Below are 17,290 nucleotides of genomic sequence, written 5' to 3' on the forward strand. Positions count from 1 at the left end.
GAGGGCCCACGCGTTTCCCCCCGGGCAGGCCTGTGTCCTGCCAGGCCTCCAGGCACCAGTGATGCCCAGCTCCCCCTGGCTCCGGCCCAGCCAGCCTCCCGGGGAAGGCTTGTACCTGGCCCCTTCCGGGCACAGCACTGCGTGGGAAGCTTTGCAGCCGCACTGCAGCCTTTTCACACAATGGGCAACCAGTTATGAGTCACCTGGCTACACAGCCTGAGCAGCCGCCGGCTGGCAGGGAGAGGAGAAGGTTCAGATAAGAGTTCAGGCTCCTGGGAGCCAGGCTGCCACTGGAGACATCTTGGCTGCCTCACTGTGGCACTCTCCCCTCGGTGCCACCTCTGGCCCTTGAGCTAACTCTTATGCAAGGGACCCGCCACCTTTCAATCCATCCTCCAGCTCCCACAGAGCCCTACTGAGTCCTGGTGTTCCACCTGGCCAGAGCATCCCATGGGTAAGGAGTAAGTGCTCCATCCTATCATCTTTGTAGAGGTGCCATTCATCTTGGTCAGTTTCAGCCAGTCCTTTAACAACCCATTAACTCCATCCTAGAGGGTTACATGACACAAGACCTTGTGCGTCCCGCTCTGCTCCCAGAGCGGATTGTTACCCCTGTGCACCTAGCAAAGTAAGTACAGAGGGAAACCAAGTCACACATAGGCATAAAAATATTACAGAGAATTCCCACTTTGTCACATAGAGCATCTGTGGGCTTGTCTGCATAGATCAGTAAAACAACGTCCATCAGGGTGTAATTTATGCCAACCCCACGTGTGACTAGGCAACATCCATCACACTGACCTGACCTGACCTCTGTACTTACCGAGATGTCAGTCTGTACTGGAAATGCTATTGATCTGATGAAGTGGATCTGTCATCAGTGAATAAATGGTTTTGTTAGTCTTTAAAGTGCTACATTTCTGCTGTTTTGTTTTAATACAAACTAACACGGCTACTGCTCTGTTACTACCGATCTAAGCATCAGTGTAGATGTAAAAGCCTATCAGACATCTCTGTCCGTGGGGAGCTTCTCCTGTCGACATAGCTACCACCTCTTGCCAAGGCAGTGTTATTAAGCTGAGAGGAAAGCCCTCTTCCATCAGCACAGAGCATCATCTTCTTCTCCAGGTGCGATACGTCAGCAGGGCACGTTGAATGTAAACTTGCCCTGTGCCTGTTCCTGTCTTGCTGGCAGGTGGCTCTCCTGGACAAGGCTGTCTCTGCTCTCTCTCCTGCCCCACGCTCAGCTTGGGTTGCTGTCATGACGCTTGGGTCCATTTGGGGGACCTTTTCTCCTGCCCTCTGGTATACAGGGAAGAGTTCCTCCACCTTTGCCCAGCGCTGCCCTTACCTGGATGCTCAGTCTAGCATGATGCCCGGGGGGCGTCTTACTTACATTGGCCCCAGCTTTCTGCTTCGGAACATTTCACGCCACCTGTGCACCCACCTTGGCTGGAGTGCTTCTCTTCCCGCTTCTGCCCCGTCTCCTGGCCCTGCGCCCCTCACTCTAACTCCCCTCTTTCTTCCACACAGTTGATCTAGTCATTTTTCCATCTCTTCCTTCCTTGCCCTTCCCCATGCTGGGGCTGTGTTCCACTCACAGCCAGGGTGCGAGCTGCTGTTGCAGTAGGGCAGTCCCTGCCAAGCACAAAACACACAGCTGCGTAGGGCACCAAATGAATTGCCCCCAATTTAGTGGTGCCCTACGCAGATGCATGCTGGACCTCACCGGCTCCAGCAGCCAGCCCCGTACCCCAGCCAGTCCATCCCTAAGGATTGGGGGGTCCAGGACTACCCCCACTCTACCCCTAACCCTTAGCCCCTGCCTCTTCCTCCCCCCGGCCCGCTCTGCCCGCACCCCCATTCCATGCCTTCCTCCAAGCAATGCAGCCCAGGGGACTAGTGGTGGAGCCTGGCCCTAGCAGCAGGGCTGGGCCTGGGTCACTCCACTTCCCATTGAGGCTAGTGAGTGCAGGGGTGGGCCCAACACTGCCTGCCTCCCCCTCTGCAGCTCTGGGCCTGCCCCTGCAGCCTAGAGCATAGCTCCCTTCCCCTGCACAGGGCACATCCCCCCATGGGCAGGGGGTCGCTGTGCAGGGCAGCAAACTTCTAAAGGCCCCATAATTGCAGCCATGGTGGAGCCGATTCCAAGGGGCCTTGCCTGCCTGCACTATTGTTTGGAGCAGAGACAAAAGCTTCGATATCATCCCCCATTGCCCTGTCTTTTTTCCTGGGGTCTTCCTTAGTGCCCAGGAATCTCTGCAGAGCTGCTTCATCCCTCCATCTCCTGTTCCTTTCTCTGTGCCAGCCTCTCCCTCCACCACAGCATCTTGGGGAGGGGGGCGGGACAGCAGCTGCTGCCTGTTAGCACTGGTGGAGCTGAGTGGTGACTGCAGCCGCTAGGGGCCTAGCGTGACTCTCCGGAGCAATGCAGCAGGCTGCAATGCAAAGCCCCCTTAAGCCAGAGAGTGGCAGCCCTTCCCCCCCAACCCTGGGGCTTTGTGAATGGCTCTAACACCCTTCACCGTAGTCAAGGAAACCGTGCTAGAACCCAGCTAGTAGTCATGGCTGCAGCGGAGAGGAAAATTGTCCTGGACAGGACTTTAAATGCATTCAGGAGCAGGCTCAGGAAAGCCGCTCAGCTGCAGAAGGGACGTATGCAGAAGAAAAGGCTGCTGAGAAACCTCACAGCTACCCGGGGAAAGGGAGAAAATGCTCGGAGGCATTCTTTGTCAGCACTGACAGCATCCACTCCCTCCCTTAGAGAATATCTGAGGACTCCAGGGACAGGTGCACAGGGGAGGAGTCTAACCACCCCAGGGGAGCTTTCTTGCAGATTTTGACTGCAGGCTGCACTGGGAGGGCTGAGGAGTGGGTTCATCTCTACTTCAAGAAGACCCAGAGCAGGAGAGACTGGTGTCTGCAAAGGGAGGTGGTGCAGGGAGAGGACATGGAGAGGACACCCAATTTAGCAATTCAAAGGCAGTGCATCTCCCAAGTGCTACCACGGGTCACCTACGGCCCAGGTCAGCTGGCCAAGCTTGTGGGGCTCAGGCTGCAAGGCTAAAAACTGCCACATAGACGTTCGGGCTCAGGAGAGCACCCAGCTTCTGAAATCCGGCAAGGGGCTGGGTCTCCCAGCCTGAGCCCAAACATCTACACGGTAAGTTTTAGCCCCACAGCCTGAGCCCCACAAGCCAAGCTCTGAGATTCAGTGCTCCTGGTGTTCATTGCAGCATAGACACTTTGAGAGCCAAGTGGTTCACATAAACAGCAGGAACAAGAAGGGGCTAAGCAATGAGCCCAGGTGAGGACTGGCCAGGGCAGCTGCTGGAGCACTGGCATATTCATTCATTGCACATTAAGCACTTGCTGGCCCCCCTCTGGTTTTCTCCCACCCTGTTTTTCTGTGATTCTCTGATCTCCCGTGCAGCACTGCCAGGACCATGGATCAGGCCTCACACTGCCATGTGTTTGGCTTACCAATCATGAGTGTTTAAAAACTAAGATGCATGGGGTCCCAGTGCTTTGCAGCTGTGCTTCAGCTGGGAGAGGTCATGCGTTCATGCTCTCCCCTGCATGCAGGGGGCCATGGACTATTAGCTTTTAAATGAAAGCAAAGAGTCAGCAAATGCAGCCAGGGTGCCCGACGCATCTAACATGGTTATAGATGAGCAGAGAAACCTTTGCGGAGGAGGTCCCCTCTGGCACCTTCCCACATCCATGGGAAGCAGATGAGCCTTCCTTCAGGGTATCCTACCAGCCAGTGATAGTCCCGGACCCGGTTTGGTTTTAGGGGATGCTCGGGAATCTCCAGTCATTATCAAGTGTTGACTGGCTATGGGCTGTATTAAAGGAGGACACTTCCTCTTGCTGTGCAGTAGGAGGGACCTAGCTGCCAGGGAAGCTAGAGGGAGCTTCCTAACAGAGCAGGGCTGGGGCAAAGGCAGGTGGAGCTGGGGGAGCTCTGGCCAGGCAAGCTCCCAGGCTGCAGGGAGGCTGCCAGGGCAGCAGGTCCAAAACCCCTGCCAAAGATGAGTGGCCACTGCCAACCGCAGGTTGCCACTGAGGAAAGGGACTAGATGGCGACGGGTAGTAGGTCACTGAGGTAAGGTGGGGATTGGGGTGCAGGGGTTCCTGGGAGGGGAGAACTCCAGAGAGAGTGGGGGGCACTGCACCAGGGCAGTGGCCTGGGGGAGGGCCTGGTGGTCTGGGAAGGACACAGTTGCCAGCATGGTGCAGGGGTTCCCACCCAGTCTCTTCAGGAGCATGGCACACTTCAATGAGATCAACAATTCCACGGCACGTCCACTTCTTTCAGCTGCATCGATTGCTCATAAACCTCAAAATTGCTCACGTCTACAGTGGTTCTGGTCCTTGCCAGGCCAATGGCCTAGGGGGGCAGCTACCACTCATCCTGGCTCTGAGACAGGGCAAGATTAACCCTGCCCAGCGCAGGAGCCTTCCTTTCAGCAATCGCGTCTCCACCAGCCCCAGCTCCGAGAGCCGACACTCAGCCAAAGCTGCCTTGTCTTTGTGCTGCGCAGAACTGGCAACCCTTGTCACTGCCCTGTCATCAGCTCCTGCCCAGCTAAGCCAGCCAATAGGACTGAGTGCCCCCAGGGTCCTCTCTTCCTCCTGCAGAGGTCCTAGCTGAGGGGGGCCTCACCCCAGGAGAGGAGAGGCTACTCAGGGCCAGGGTGCTGTGCTCTTGACCAGATGTCATTAGTAGAATGACCACTTAGCTCCTCACATTAATGAGAGGGCAGACAGGAGGGATAAAGAAACTCACTGGGTGAAAGGGGAGGGTGGGGCAGGGTTCTCTTTTTAGAGCCCACAGGTTATCTAGAAAAGGCCAGCAGTGAAGGAGAATCAGGCACTATTCTATTCCCTTCCCACATCTCACGCTCAATAGCAGAGCAAACAGCAGCCACATCCTGCTCGGTCCTGCAGTTGCAGTTCGCTGGCTCCCTGCTGCTGCTGACTGAATCAAGGAACTGCTGAGGATGGACATCACCAGAGAAGCTTCCACTCAAAATCCCACGAAATCCAACAGGCCTGGCTCCCACTCCGAGGTCCTAGCACAATCAGGTATCAGGCCTGCCTGCCAGTTTGGTAAGGGGCATGCCAGCCAAGGGGAAGCTGCATGAGATCCATCCAGCTGGTGCCTCATCTTGTTAACACATTTTAAAAACCATACTTAAACAGAGAAAGATGTCCTGGGTGTTTTGGGGGTGTTTATTCACAGCAGTTGTTTGTAAAAATCTAAGACCTTTTGGTTTCCAGCTGACGCTTTCTTTGTGTTTCCAGCCTAGGAAATAAGGCCCCTGTGTCAGGCCCAAGTCGTCTTCCTTCAAAGGGACATGGCTTCCCACGGTAGCGAGGCAGAAAAGTCAACTCTGAGAAAGCCCTCTCTGCTGGCATTACAGCCAGCCTGGAAAGTAGCTTGTCTGCAGTGGCTGGAATCACTGGCTGCAGCAGAATCCCATAAACCCGCAGACATTCCAGAGCGACGTGCAGGATGGTGTCAAGCCAGCGGTTCTCGGCAGGGCTGTCTCGGCTGAGTTTCCAGGGCACGTGTCTCTGGAAGAACCCGTTGGTCTGCCTCACGCATGCAACAATGGCTTCCAAAGCTTTGTATATTTGAAAGCGTTCAAAATAGTGAGACACCTGGGTAGGCAGGTGGGCAACTGATGCCACTAGCTCATAGTCCTCAGCCACCGCCCTCCCCACGGCGTCTACCCCCAGGTGGTCAGAGACCTGTGGAAAGCACGACTCTGAGAAAAGCGGGTAAGTCCCACTGGGGTTGATGCTAGGGGATGTACAACGGTTGAGAAGCCCCCCCAGGGCATCTGCCAGTTCAGAATTCACCAGCTTAATAACCTTCTCCTCATAATAGTCACAGTCTCGGTCGGGGACACCTTGCCTTAGCAGAAAGTACCTAAAGCCTTCCACCGTGTACTGCCTGAAACATGCCAGTGGATCCACCACGTTGCCCAGGCTCTTTGACATCTTTTGCCCATGGACCGTCCAATGGGAGTGCACGTAGATCTGCTCTGGGGGATCAAGCCCCACAGCCATGAGTAACGCCGGCCAGTAGATGGCATGGAACTTGAGAATGTCCTTGCCAACGACATGGTGAGCAGCCGGCCACCAGGCATGGTGTGCATCAGGGTAACCCACTACAGTCAGATAGTTCACCAAGGCATCTACCCACACATAAATGGTTTGCTTTGAGTCACCAGGGACGGGGATACCCCACTGTAATCGGCTTCTCTCACGGGAGACAGACAGGTCTGGCAAGTCCTCTTCCAGCCACTGGAGCACCACCTGGTAGAAGGGCTCAGGGGAGATCACATGCCGATTTCCCAGGAGCCACTTCCTTAACGGCTCTCGGAATTCCGACAGCTTGAACATGTAATTCTCCTCTTTGGTCCAGTGCACCTGAGAGCGCGAGAGAAAAATGATTACGCCCCATACCCTTCACTAACCGTCCTACGGCAGATACCCATCTTTGATAACAGAGTTATGGTTGCAGACATCCAACAGGGCCTAGCTGAGGCCTTGTGCCCTCCCACTGCAGAGAAGCTTAATTCTCACAATTCTGACTTTGGAAAGCCACACAGTGCAAAGCTCTCGTCTGCGTACCTCTCTCATACTAAGTCCTGCTCCTCCGCCTTTCTGCGTGCATTAGAAAAACAGAAAATAAAACTTCCCAGACAATGGGCAAAAGTTTAAGTTAAACATGGGCTTAACTTAAATTTGGTCTTAAGCCTGTTTAGTGAAACAAGTGCAAAATCTTACATAGCCATTCTTCCTTAAATTTAAAAGCATCTTACTTCAATTGATTGTAAACCTTTTCCAAATCCTTGTAAAATAATCTGATACACAACAGCCTGATATCAATTTCAGAGTGTTCACAATACCTTTGCACTTATTCAACTGAATTAATTTGAAATCACACTTTCGTTAAAACAGGGCACAAACTCTGCAGATAGACGTTAGTCTTTAAAGTGCTACTGAACTGCTTTTTGTGTTGATAGTTTAGAGACTAACATGGCTATCTCTCTGTTACTGGATCATTTTAGAGCCCTCTAGCTCTCCAGAACCCTCTGAATAAATGACTATGACTTTAGACCACTAACTCCGCTCCAGTCCCTGAACGCCAAATTTCAAGCCGATCTAACCAGGTGAGCAAATTCTAGAGAGGTTTGAACCTTCAGCTTCTCTCCTGCAGCATTAACTGTGGAATGGCTATTGCTTCTTTGTAGCAGACCAGTTAGTGAACATCCATAAGAGGAGCACAGGGCCTGAGCCCTGGTGGGAAGGAAGGACACAGCTGCCTGCCCACCCACCTGCCCGCTGTGCCTAGCTAGGCAGTGGAGGCAGCGCAGCTCAGTGCGTACCTGATGGCCGCTCTCCAGTGAGACCTTGCAGGGGCGGCCCCGGGCATCAGGGCGCTCGGTGACCTGGGCCGGGCTCAGGAAGCACTCCTCCGGGGTGCAGTACCAGCCCTCATAGAAGGCCTTGTACAGCAGCCCGCGGCCCTGGAGCGCTGCCCAGAAGTGCTGCACCGCCTGGCGGTGGCGCGGCTCTGTGGTGCGGATGAAGTCTGTGAAGGAGATGGCGGCTTGGGAGAAGAGGTCGCGAAACAGGCTGGACACGTGGGCGCAGTGCTCCTGGGGAGGCATCCCAGCTGCAGCCGCCGCCTGCTGGATTTTCAACCCATGCTCGTCAGTCCCTGGAACGACCAAGCGTGGCTGTGAGTGTGGGTCCCGGGACACCCATCTGCTGCGGACACTGCCCTCACCACCCCCAAGCACTCCAGGCCAGGGTGCACTGTATGCTCCTTGCAGGAATTTGCTACCTGAGGTGGGAAGTAGCAATGTCCTGTAATCAGGTGCGCGGGAAGGAATGAACCAAACGGTAAACCCTGTATGGAATGGAAACGGCTTCAAGGTAGGGGTGCCGCAGCACCCCCCCAATACACACCCAACCCCCCCCCCGCCCCCCGTCCTAGCTCCAGCACCTGTGTAGTTTGTTACAATCCTACCGTACCAGTAATGGCTACAAAGAGCAAACCCCCCACCCCGCGGGAGCAGTTTTATACACTACCCCGGCAGGGACACCCCCGGCAAGGCGCTGCCCCCCGGACCGCCCTCCCCCCCCAAAGGCGCTGCCCCCCCCCGCACTGGGCCCCCCGCACTGGGCCCCCCTCGACCGCCCCCCCCACTGACACCCCCGCAGGGCGCTGCCGCCCCCCACCGACCGCCCCCCCACTGACACCCCCCCGCAGGGCGCTGCCCCCCTTCACCGACCCGTGGCGAGGCGGCCCGGGCCCGCCCCCCGCAGGCCCCGGTGGCGGTGCAGCGCGTCGGCCAGCAGCGCGGAGTAGAGGTGCCCGATGTGCGGGGGGCCGTTCACGTAGAAGATCGGCGTGGAGAGGAGCCAGCGGCGGCCCGGCCCGCTGCTTCCCCGCCGGGGAGGGGCCCGGCGCGGCCAGGGCGGGGGGCGGCGCGGCCAGCTCGCCGCTAACAGCCGCATGGTCCGCCCCGGCGGCCGCACCATAGAGACGCGGGGCAAGAGCGACGCGGCGCAGGCCGGCCGGCGTGTGACGTGGCGGGCGCAGCCAATGGGGGCGCGAGGCGGCGGGGGCGCATGCGCCGTGGGCGGGGCGGGGCGGGTGTGCGCTGTGCAGGCGGAGCGGAGCGGAGCGGAGGCCGGGCGCGCTGCAGACATGTTCCGCTGCCGGGGGGCCGCTCTGGCGGAGAAGCTGGCGCGGGGCCTGCGCTCCCTCAGCCCGAGGCCGCGGGGCCGGGCGGCGGCAGGTGGGTCGGGGCGAGCGTCCCCCGTTCCCGCCCGCCTCGGCACGCGCCTGCCCGCGGGAGCTCCCGGGTCGCCGCCCCGCAGCGGGGCCGGGGCCCATCCCTGGAGCGGGCCCTGGTTCAGGCTCCTGCCCCATAGCGGGCGTCGGGCTCGATCCCTGTAGCGGACCGCTCCGGCCCTGCTCGCCCCGGGCGGGGACCCCCCGGGGCCCGGTCCCGGGAACAGGGCCCTGCCGGTCACAGAGCTCGGTCTGCTCCGAGGCCGACGCTGTGGCCAGGGCAGCTGGCGGGGGCCTGCCAGGAAGGCGGCGTGCGACAGCCGGGACAGCATCCGCCGGGCGTGCTCCCCGAGCCGCTGGCCGGGCCAGGCGGGGCACGCAGGCAGCGTGTGGGATGGAGGGCGGCCAAGGGAGCAGGTGGGTGGATCCATCGTTGCCTGGTAGCCAGGGAGTGCAGCCCGCGGTCCTGGCACCCCAGCTCTCTGACTGCCAGCAGCTGGGAGGGGAAGTGCTGTTGGAATCATCCAGGTGCCCTGCTGTCTGCACTCCCCTTGAGCTTCTGGTATTGGGCACTGGGGGAGACAGGGTATTGGGCCGGATGGACTGTTAGTTTGACTGAATGTCAGTTCTTGTGCTCTTGCCCCCTCGTGGAACCTGATTGCGTTGCCGCCAGCCAGCTGGGCTCGAGATGATGCCTAGGAGGGGAGCTTCTGAGCTATAAGAAGCACTCTGGGTGTGAAGGGACTGTCTGTAGGAGGTCACATCTGCCTTACCTGCTGAATGGCTTTAGGGATGGGTACCTGATAGTGGAAGAGGAAACGGGATGTGAGTGAGTTCTCGTACTGTTTGTGTGTGATGTGGATCAGAGAGACTTGGAGTCTAGGAGAGAACCAAAACCAGGGAATTTTAGTGGTAAAAGTTCAAGGCTCCTGGCTGTGTTGCTTTTTACCTGCTTCTGTGACCCTTTGCATCAGAATATGGAGTGCATGAAGAAGTCCCCAGAAGGGGGTTGCCATGAGCTGTGGGAAACTTGGAAAAGACAAGAGAGGCCAAGTGTTCTTTTATCCACACTGAATTTGCTGCCTATAAAAGTTTGTTTTCTCTATGCACAAAAGCTTCTCCCTCCTCCATTGTAAACAAATGTGTACAGATAGGAAGGAACATAAGATATCCCCTCCAGATGTAGCTCCCTACCCCACACATTTGTTTATCCATCTGGAGGGCTTTGAGCTTGGTATAATCTATTAAGGGAGTGGGTGAGGGGTCTGGTCCATTGGACCTTATATGCCAATCCTATTTAACCTTTTATGTCACGTTTAAACAGGGAGCTCCCCAAACAAAGCTTGTTTTAAGACATTAACTTGGAAAGTTTGTTCCAGTGAACTCCAAAAAAACCCACCCTCTTCCCAAAAATACTTTGACCAAAATTTGACACTGTTAGAAAAACCAAAAAAGAGAAAAGTTCTGAAACTTGTTAACTAATTCATTTGGCACTGCCCGTTTTACACCACCCACCTGCCTTTAACTGTGCCTCTATAACTAGCAAACACCTGTGTGCAAAGGTCAAAATGACAGTTGATTGGAAGTTCATAAAATCCTGTTTCTGTTCAAAGACTCTATATCCATTCTGGTATAGCAAAGACATACTGTAACACCATTCGCTACAAAACTTGCATTTGTTATTTGCTACAGATTGTTGTTAATGGAGTTTAAAATACATACTTGCAAGGTGTACCCACAATTACATAAACCAACACCATGCAAAACAAAGCAGCAGAAAGGTAGCACGTTGAAGACTAACAATCCTACTGGTTTGTTTTGTTGGAGTACAGATTAACATGGTTGCCTCTCTGTTACTATTCAACACCATACAGTCAGCCTATTTTATGGCACCACAGATCTATCATTGTTTCCAATCTGTTGTACCGGTACATCACCCTGAGAAAATGTACGGTGCTTGGATTTGTCAATGTACCTGAGAGACCACACTTCGAAATATTTATTACGCACTGAATAAATGTGGATCTGGCAGCTGATTGCTACAGGAGAAGACAACTTATGCTTACTGTTGGGTACCTGGGCTAGGATAGTAGTGGCTGATGACTGAACAATGGGAAGGAGGTAATGGTGGAGACGTGAAATATTAACCTTGTAGATGTTTGGTTGGTTCAAAGGCGTAGAATTTTTATAAAGAGGGTGTCATGTTGGGATAGTGGCTGGACTCTCAAGCGCGCATTCAACTTTAACTCCTTTGTTGGGAGGAAAAAATGGAAACCCTAGAATATTAATATTAAAAGGCAACTTTTGGTCTTAAAGTCATGTCCAAGTCTTGTACGTGCTTTCCATGATTTTCAGCATTGGTACAGGTCCACCACTCTCTGCAGTCCTGAGAGCCCTAGTGTAGATGAACTGCTGCAAGTGATTTCAGCACAATGTTGTTAGACCTGGTGGGAGTGAGATCATGGAACAGTGTTTAAAAACACGGGTTATCTGTTAACAAAGTGGGGAGTCTCTTGTAAACACTTGTGGAGGGAAACCAATTGTGGTGTAGCAAGACATTTTGGAAAATTTCAGCAGCTTGTGTATGACCTTGAATTGGCAGGCCAGGTAGGAACTGGTCACCTTGGGATGCTTTCCAAATTTGTTGCATCATGGGTAAACGCAGAAGGGGAAGTGGTTCCTACATGGACCATGGATCTGATCCAGTGTGGCAAATCCCATCTAGTACAGTATCCTTCTCAAAACAGTCGACGGCACCATGTACTTGGAAAGAAAGTACAAGACACCATGCAGCAGGCAGGTGTGGGACAATTGGCTCCCCGTGAATGTCACCATCCTGTTCCCTAATAATTAAAGACTGGGTTAAATCCCAGAGTAGGAGGTTTGAAAACAATTCCCAAACTTTTTTTCTTTTTAACTTTAGATTGTCATGAGACAGGTTGGTTTTACCTGCCCTGTGATGAGTTGTCACGATAGTAATCCTACTCTGTGCGGAAGGAACCACGGGTTCTGGCATTTGGTGTATGTGCTTGGCCGAGAAGCTGGGGGGGCAGAGCTACCATCTGTGGGATTATGACTGAACTCCTCTACTTCAGAATCCCCCCTAAACAAACAAAACAGTACAGCACACTCCATCCAGGGGATCTGATGCTAATTACATCATTTGTAGATTACCTGAGTCTCAGATGTTATCACCTTTATAAATTCCGATCCATTTTTGAACCTTTATACATTGTTTAAAACAGGAATGTCCTGTGGCAGTGACTTCCCCAGCAGGTGTGTGAAAAGGTAGTTCCTGTTGTCCGTTTTGAATTTGGCACCTTTCAGTTTGTTTAGATGTTCCCTTGCTTTAGCACTGAGAGCTTCTTGGCCAGGAAATTTGATTTCCTTGTGAATGTAATGGAAATGGCAGGGCCCTATCTACACTGCAAAATGTCTTCGAAGTTCAACTTCCAAGTAACAAACTTTGAAGCTGAGCATCTACACACACCCAACTTCAAAGTTAAACTTTGAAGCAGGGCACTACTCCATTCCTGGGAATGGGGTAAAGACTTGAAAGTTGGGCTCCCTTACTTTGAAGTTTACATCGAAGAGAGGGAAAACGTGTAGACGCTCAGCAGGCTACTTCAAAGTTGCCCCTAACTTGGAAGTTAGTTCCTAGTGTACACTCACCCTAGAGGACCAGAAAGTTCTGAAATGGATTTCTTCCTTAGTTGGAGGCTGAGTGATACAAGGCAAAGTTGTGTGCTCTAATATTAAACACCTAGTGTGCGTAGTAATAGGGGCTCATCTGATATCCATAATGATGAGCCTTGACTCTTCTAACCTAGTTTTCTTTGCCTCGCAAAGACAGATTATCACTTGTGGAGTTTGTCACAGGAAGGGCTGTTCTTGGCATGGCAGCTTTTAGGAAAATCTGACTTACAGGGCTTATAGCAAGTTTTGCAGCACATTAGGCATGCTGCGTTTTTCTAGTCATTGTACACATTTCAGAAAATATTGCTTCATTTGAACGTGGTGGTGACAGACTGTTAGCTGAAATATTTATCCTGGTCTTAATTCAATTCTTCAAAGCCCTATTCAGATAGTCACCGTGTAATGACCTAAAGGTATGTGTGTGACTGAAAAAAAACTTTCTCGCACCGTGCTTCAAAGAGAAACATCCAAGCTGGCTTTTATATTCAAATTTGGCACATTAGCACATGGTTTAAACTGGGATGGGAACTTTCTGAGTCACTATAGGGGCTTGTCTGCATACTTGGCTTAATCTAATTCTTGAGCTTCTCCCCCCCCGCCCACCCCTCCACTCTCTGATTTTTTCACCTTGATCATTTTTTTCTGATTTGTCCTCCTTGCTTACTGTTTTTGGTTCTCTGTGCCTTAAATATTGAGTCTGTTCTGGTCTGGCTATGGTCTGAAGAAGTGGGTCTGTCCCACGGGAGCTCAACTAATAAACTATTTTGCTGGTCTTTAAAGTGCTACTTGACTGCTTTTTGTTTTGATAGTGTATAGACTAGCACGGCTTCCTCTCTGTTACTACAGACAGGGCTGTATGGGTAGCCAAGTAAAAGGAATCCCAAAGGGTCATTGCCTTGCTGTCAGCAGGAGTATAGTAATGACCTTGGAAGGTCTTTGGAGAATCTAGCAGCACATGTCCTTGAAAGTTGCTAATATTATTACTGGTTGCTGTTGTGCCAAAGTTTCCCTTCTTGTGCCCTATTTTTCATGTTTACATGTTGATGGAAAAATCTTATTTTGTTCCTAAATTTTACATATTGATCTCTACTTAAAAGTGTGTTTTCATAAGTTGGAGCAAATTCTTTAAGTTGAGCTTTTAAAAAAAAACAAAACAAAACCATCTTTTTCCTGTATTATGAAAAATCTCTCTCCATTTTTAAAAAGAGTTATATGAAAATATGGCTGATGATTTAACTTGGACAGAGACATGGTTCTCCTGGAGAAGTAATGCCTGTGCTTCTCTGAAGATACGTTGGTTTTGATTGAATAAAATAGTTTGAAAACTGCTGGATAAACCTTCACCAGAAAGAATTAACTTTGCGCACACATCAGGAGATGTGGATTGTTCGCAAGTTTACAGCCAGTTAGGTACATGCTCAGATTGGTTCCAGGAGCTTATCTTGTGGCTTGTAAAGTCTTCAGAGATGGGAAATTTTGCCAGTCTGATAACTCTCTTTAAAATAATTTGTAAGCTCAGTAAGCTTAAAATTAAGGGGAGAAAATGTGCTAATACAATGTTAATGCATAATTGACTGCTGCATTCACTGACGTGATCTGAATATTCCAACATTAGTTAGCTGTGTTGCATTTAAGCACAATTTTCTTTCTGTCTTGTGAAATATATATGTTCCTACAAGTACACACTCTGAAAACATACTGTATTAGTTGTGTCCAAGTTAACTTTTTCATTTTCTCAGATTTTCTTAATTGTGCAATTGTAGTATGGTGTGCATATCACTTTTTGCATTTAATATATTTGAGATTCAATGTAAAACATAATAGATACGTTTTTAATTCACAGAATTGTTGACCCTCCCAAAAACTCTCTTGCCTTTGTGTCTTTTTCTCTCGCATCTCCATTTACCTCTTCATACAGTTAGGGCTCTCCAGATGCAGCCAAATTTTCCAGAAGTATTCACTGATTTTAGGGGTTTCAGTTGTTGCGAGTCCAGTGTAGGGTAGCGGTGGCCATCTTTTTCAGAGGTGCTTAGCACCTGTAGCTCCCATTGATGTCAACTGAAAAATTATGCTAGAAAAGTATGTTATGGGGGACACAGACTGGAAACCAGACTTGTGAAGGGGATCACCATTCACAGTTCTGAAAAACTGCATTCTGATACCCTGTCTTTGAATTAATCGAGTGGTCCTCTCCCCCCATCTCCATGTGCCAACAGCAAACTTCCTGAGTTAGCAGGGACTGCTCTGTCAGAGAAACAGATGCCTTGCCCTTCTATGATTAAGGAAGTTCCTGGGGTCACCTTGCATGGGACTGTAGCTGTTTGGATCACCAAAATATGGGATATTTTCAGTTAGTCCCAGTGATAGTTCCCCTTTACTCTGGACAGTATCTTCTTTGTCTTCTATTTGGAATTGGTTTTCCTACAGTCCGTTTGGGTTAATATATACCCTCTAGCATCAGTGTTTGTAGCAAGCATGTCAGAGTTCTTACTTGTAATGACCTTCACTTGCAGTACTCGTCTACTATAGGGAAGGCATCATGAGGCTGTGCCCAGCCTGCTGCAAGCAAACTGTAAGTTCTTTAATTGCCATCAAGTTTATACAGTGAGGGGAGTTTGCTAAAATTTCTCACCATGACTACAGCTAATGGTAGCAGCACTACGAGCTTGTGTTAAGCAGGGTGCCAGAGGCTCACTGCATTAAGTGCAGTGTTCAGAGCAGATCAGCATGACGGTACTTAAAATGTGGGTGACAGTTAGTGGGCAGTCCACAGGAGTAAGCTTGCCGATATCACTGACCTGAGTCCACTAGGGTTGTCAGTAGCGGGAACCGATAGGAGACTGTTCTGGTGTAGACAAGGCCCTTTCTGCTTATTGGGTTTTAGTAACTTCTCCTGGGCTTAGGTCTCAGGCACCAACCTCTATCTCAGACATGTTTACACTGCACACTGAGCTTGACACAAGTTACCCTGGCATGCAGTGACCAAAGTTTCTGTGCTACTCACGAGAGCGTATGCTTGGCTGTTTGCACCTGCCCGCTACATGTTTGTGTTGCTGCAGTGTGATGCCTTGCAGGTAGTTACCCCAGTGTGCCACATGTTTCCCTCTGGGGTGTAGTGCCTTTTGGGAACATTTTGTAGCGTGTGGTAATTAGAAATGAGTCCTGTAGGGACCTTGGAGGGCTTGAATAACCGGCACATTTTATTATCTGGCATCGCTGAAAATAAAGCTTTTAATGTAATAAAAGCTTGGCTGTAAACTGCCCCTGTGGGTGCTGTGATCCCATTCATTTTTTTGTGTGTAGTGTTCAGTGTGGCAGGCTGGGCCCAGCCTTATGATGCCTTCCGGATAGTAGATTTGAGTACTGCAAGTGAAGATCATTACAAGTAAGAACTCTGACATAAGATAATCTTTCTTTCAAAAAATCAGAAATGTGTTGACTGGCAAGACCAGCGCAGGTAAAGTCACTGTGCAGACCGCGTGCCTGGCCGTACAAGCACCAATCACAAATTAATGGAATGGCAGCAAACGTTTTGGCACACGTCAGTGCACAAATGCAGTTTACTGTGGCTACTCACACACCAGGCGTAGGTCTCGAAAGTTAATGCATGTGAAGTGGTGCTTTACCTTACTGTCCCTTGGCGTGGAGTTGTAGGGGAACGGATGTGGCTGATAGTTCCACATGGCATGTAGGGAGCTGAAGTTCTCCAGAGAATGCAAATGGGTGGGAGGGGAGTCTGGTCTCTTTGGATTGATAGCTTGCCAGGGTGTGCAGCTTTTGGGTTTGCTGCCTTGTGTATTTCCCTTGCCGCATTTCCATGCTGGGACTCTCCAGCCTTTCTCCTGTCCACTCTGGCTGTCTGGAACGTTGCCTCCCTTGGCCCCTTTTGTCACAGTCTGGTACAACACTGGCTTGTTGGCTCTTGCTGAGCACGTTCTTCCTCTTTTTTTCTCCTTTGCCTCAAGGTCAGGGGTTCTGATGGGCTGAAGGGGGCAGCCCTCAAGGCTGTCATGGCAGAAGCTGCTGATAAAAATAGATTTAAAATCACTACAGGAAGGGAAAGAGAAATTTCACAGCTCCGTTTCCTTATTCCCATAAACATTTGTAATAAGACATGCTCATTGACACTTCAGCTTTGGAGCCGCCAGGCTCAGCTCCGCTCTGGTGAGTATGACCCATCAGGAGCAACATGGCTGGTCTGGAGTGGGGAGGAAGCATTTCGGTTGCATGAATATTTCGAGTCCCTATTCTGTGAGTAAGAGCACAGAACAGTGGCACTGAATATTGGCCCTGTTTTCCGCTGGCGGTGGAGGTTTTAGCTGGTATCTTGTTGCAGAGATTAACGGAGGCACAGAGGGAGTGGCTGCTTCTGGCATCTGGAAGCCACCTGGGCGTGTGTGTCATTAGCTCATTTACCACAGTGGTGCCAGCTGAACTCTCCTCACAGAGTGGCACTGAAAAGCATCCTACTGCCAAGGAAGAAGAAAGGCAGCCATACCTGGAAACCTGCAGCAGAGGATTGCAGAGATGGCCATAAAAGTTCCACTGAGAACTTTTGGGAGGAAACAAGGGACATAAAACCAAACTGCCCTGCATGGTTCATCCCACCCTCAGCCTAGCCCAACAGGGGAAGGAAGAGCAGATGCCAATTCTGCCTCTGTTGTGCCCTACCTCTTCTCATTTGAGTAGAAAAATGACAAGTTGATCCCATTGTCTTGCCTTGGGGAGGGGCCAGGTGCCATCTTTAAATGTAAGCATTGTAGGGAAGAA

General features: G+C 51.3%; 2 protein-coding genes across 3 annotated transcripts in view; one reads left to right on the forward strand and one right to left on the reverse strand.

The window, feature by feature from the left end:
* Positions 1-3,215: 3,215 nt before the first annotated feature.
* MARS2 (methionyl-tRNA synthetase 2, mitochondrial) lies at positions 3,216-8,550 on the reverse strand. Its single transcript, XM_075007697.1, has 3 exons — positions 8,319-8,550; positions 7,407-7,741; positions 3,216-6,444 (listed from the first exon to the last, which is right to left on the reverse strand). The coding sequence occupies exons 1-3, from the start codon at positions 8,542-8,544 to the stop codon at positions 5,266-5,268; spliced, it is 1,740 nt and encodes a 579-aa protein (XP_074863798.1). The 5' UTR covers positions 8,545-8,550; the 3' UTR covers positions 3,216-5,265.
* Positions 8,551-8,694: 144 nt separating this feature from the next.
* AIFM1 (apoptosis inducing factor mitochondria associated 1) overlaps positions 8,695-17,290 on the forward strand; it is a 36,228-nt gene continuing 27,632 nt past the window's right edge. The window contains exon 1 of one of the 2 annotated variants that reach the window (XM_075007803.1): positions 8,695-8,828. In XM_075007803.1, the coding sequence (XP_074863904.1) occupies positions 8,738-8,828 (91 nt within the window). In that variant the 5' untranslated portion in view covers positions 8,695-8,737. The remainder of the gene's footprint in view (positions 8,829-17,290) is intronic. The other variant, XM_075007802.1, reaches the window with a different exon arrangement.

Source organism: Carettochelys insculpta, chromosome 13, assembly GCF_033958435.1.
Source record: "Carettochelys insculpta isolate YL-2023 chromosome 13, ASM3395843v1, whole genome shotgun sequence".
Classification (NCBI taxonomy): domain Eukaryota; kingdom Metazoa; phylum Chordata; order Testudines; family Carettochelyidae; genus Carettochelys; species Carettochelys insculpta.

What these genes read in the sequence shown, in the direction of transcription:
- MARS2 (XM_075007697.1), bottom strand. Translation starts at nt 8,544, where the DNA reads ATGCGGCTGTTAGCGGCGAGCTGGCCGCGCCGCCCCCCGCCCTGGCCG. An exon ending in CCCGGGCCGCCTCGCCACGG is followed by an intron (nt 7,742 to 8,318) that starts GTCGGTGAAGGG and finishes TGGTCGTTCCAG; the next exon opens with GGACTGACGAGCATGGGTTG. An exon ending in CACTGGAGAGCGGCCATCAG is followed by an intron (nt 6,445 to 7,406) that starts GTACGCACTGAG and finishes TCGCGCTCTCAG; the next exon opens with GTGCACTGGACCAAAGAGGA.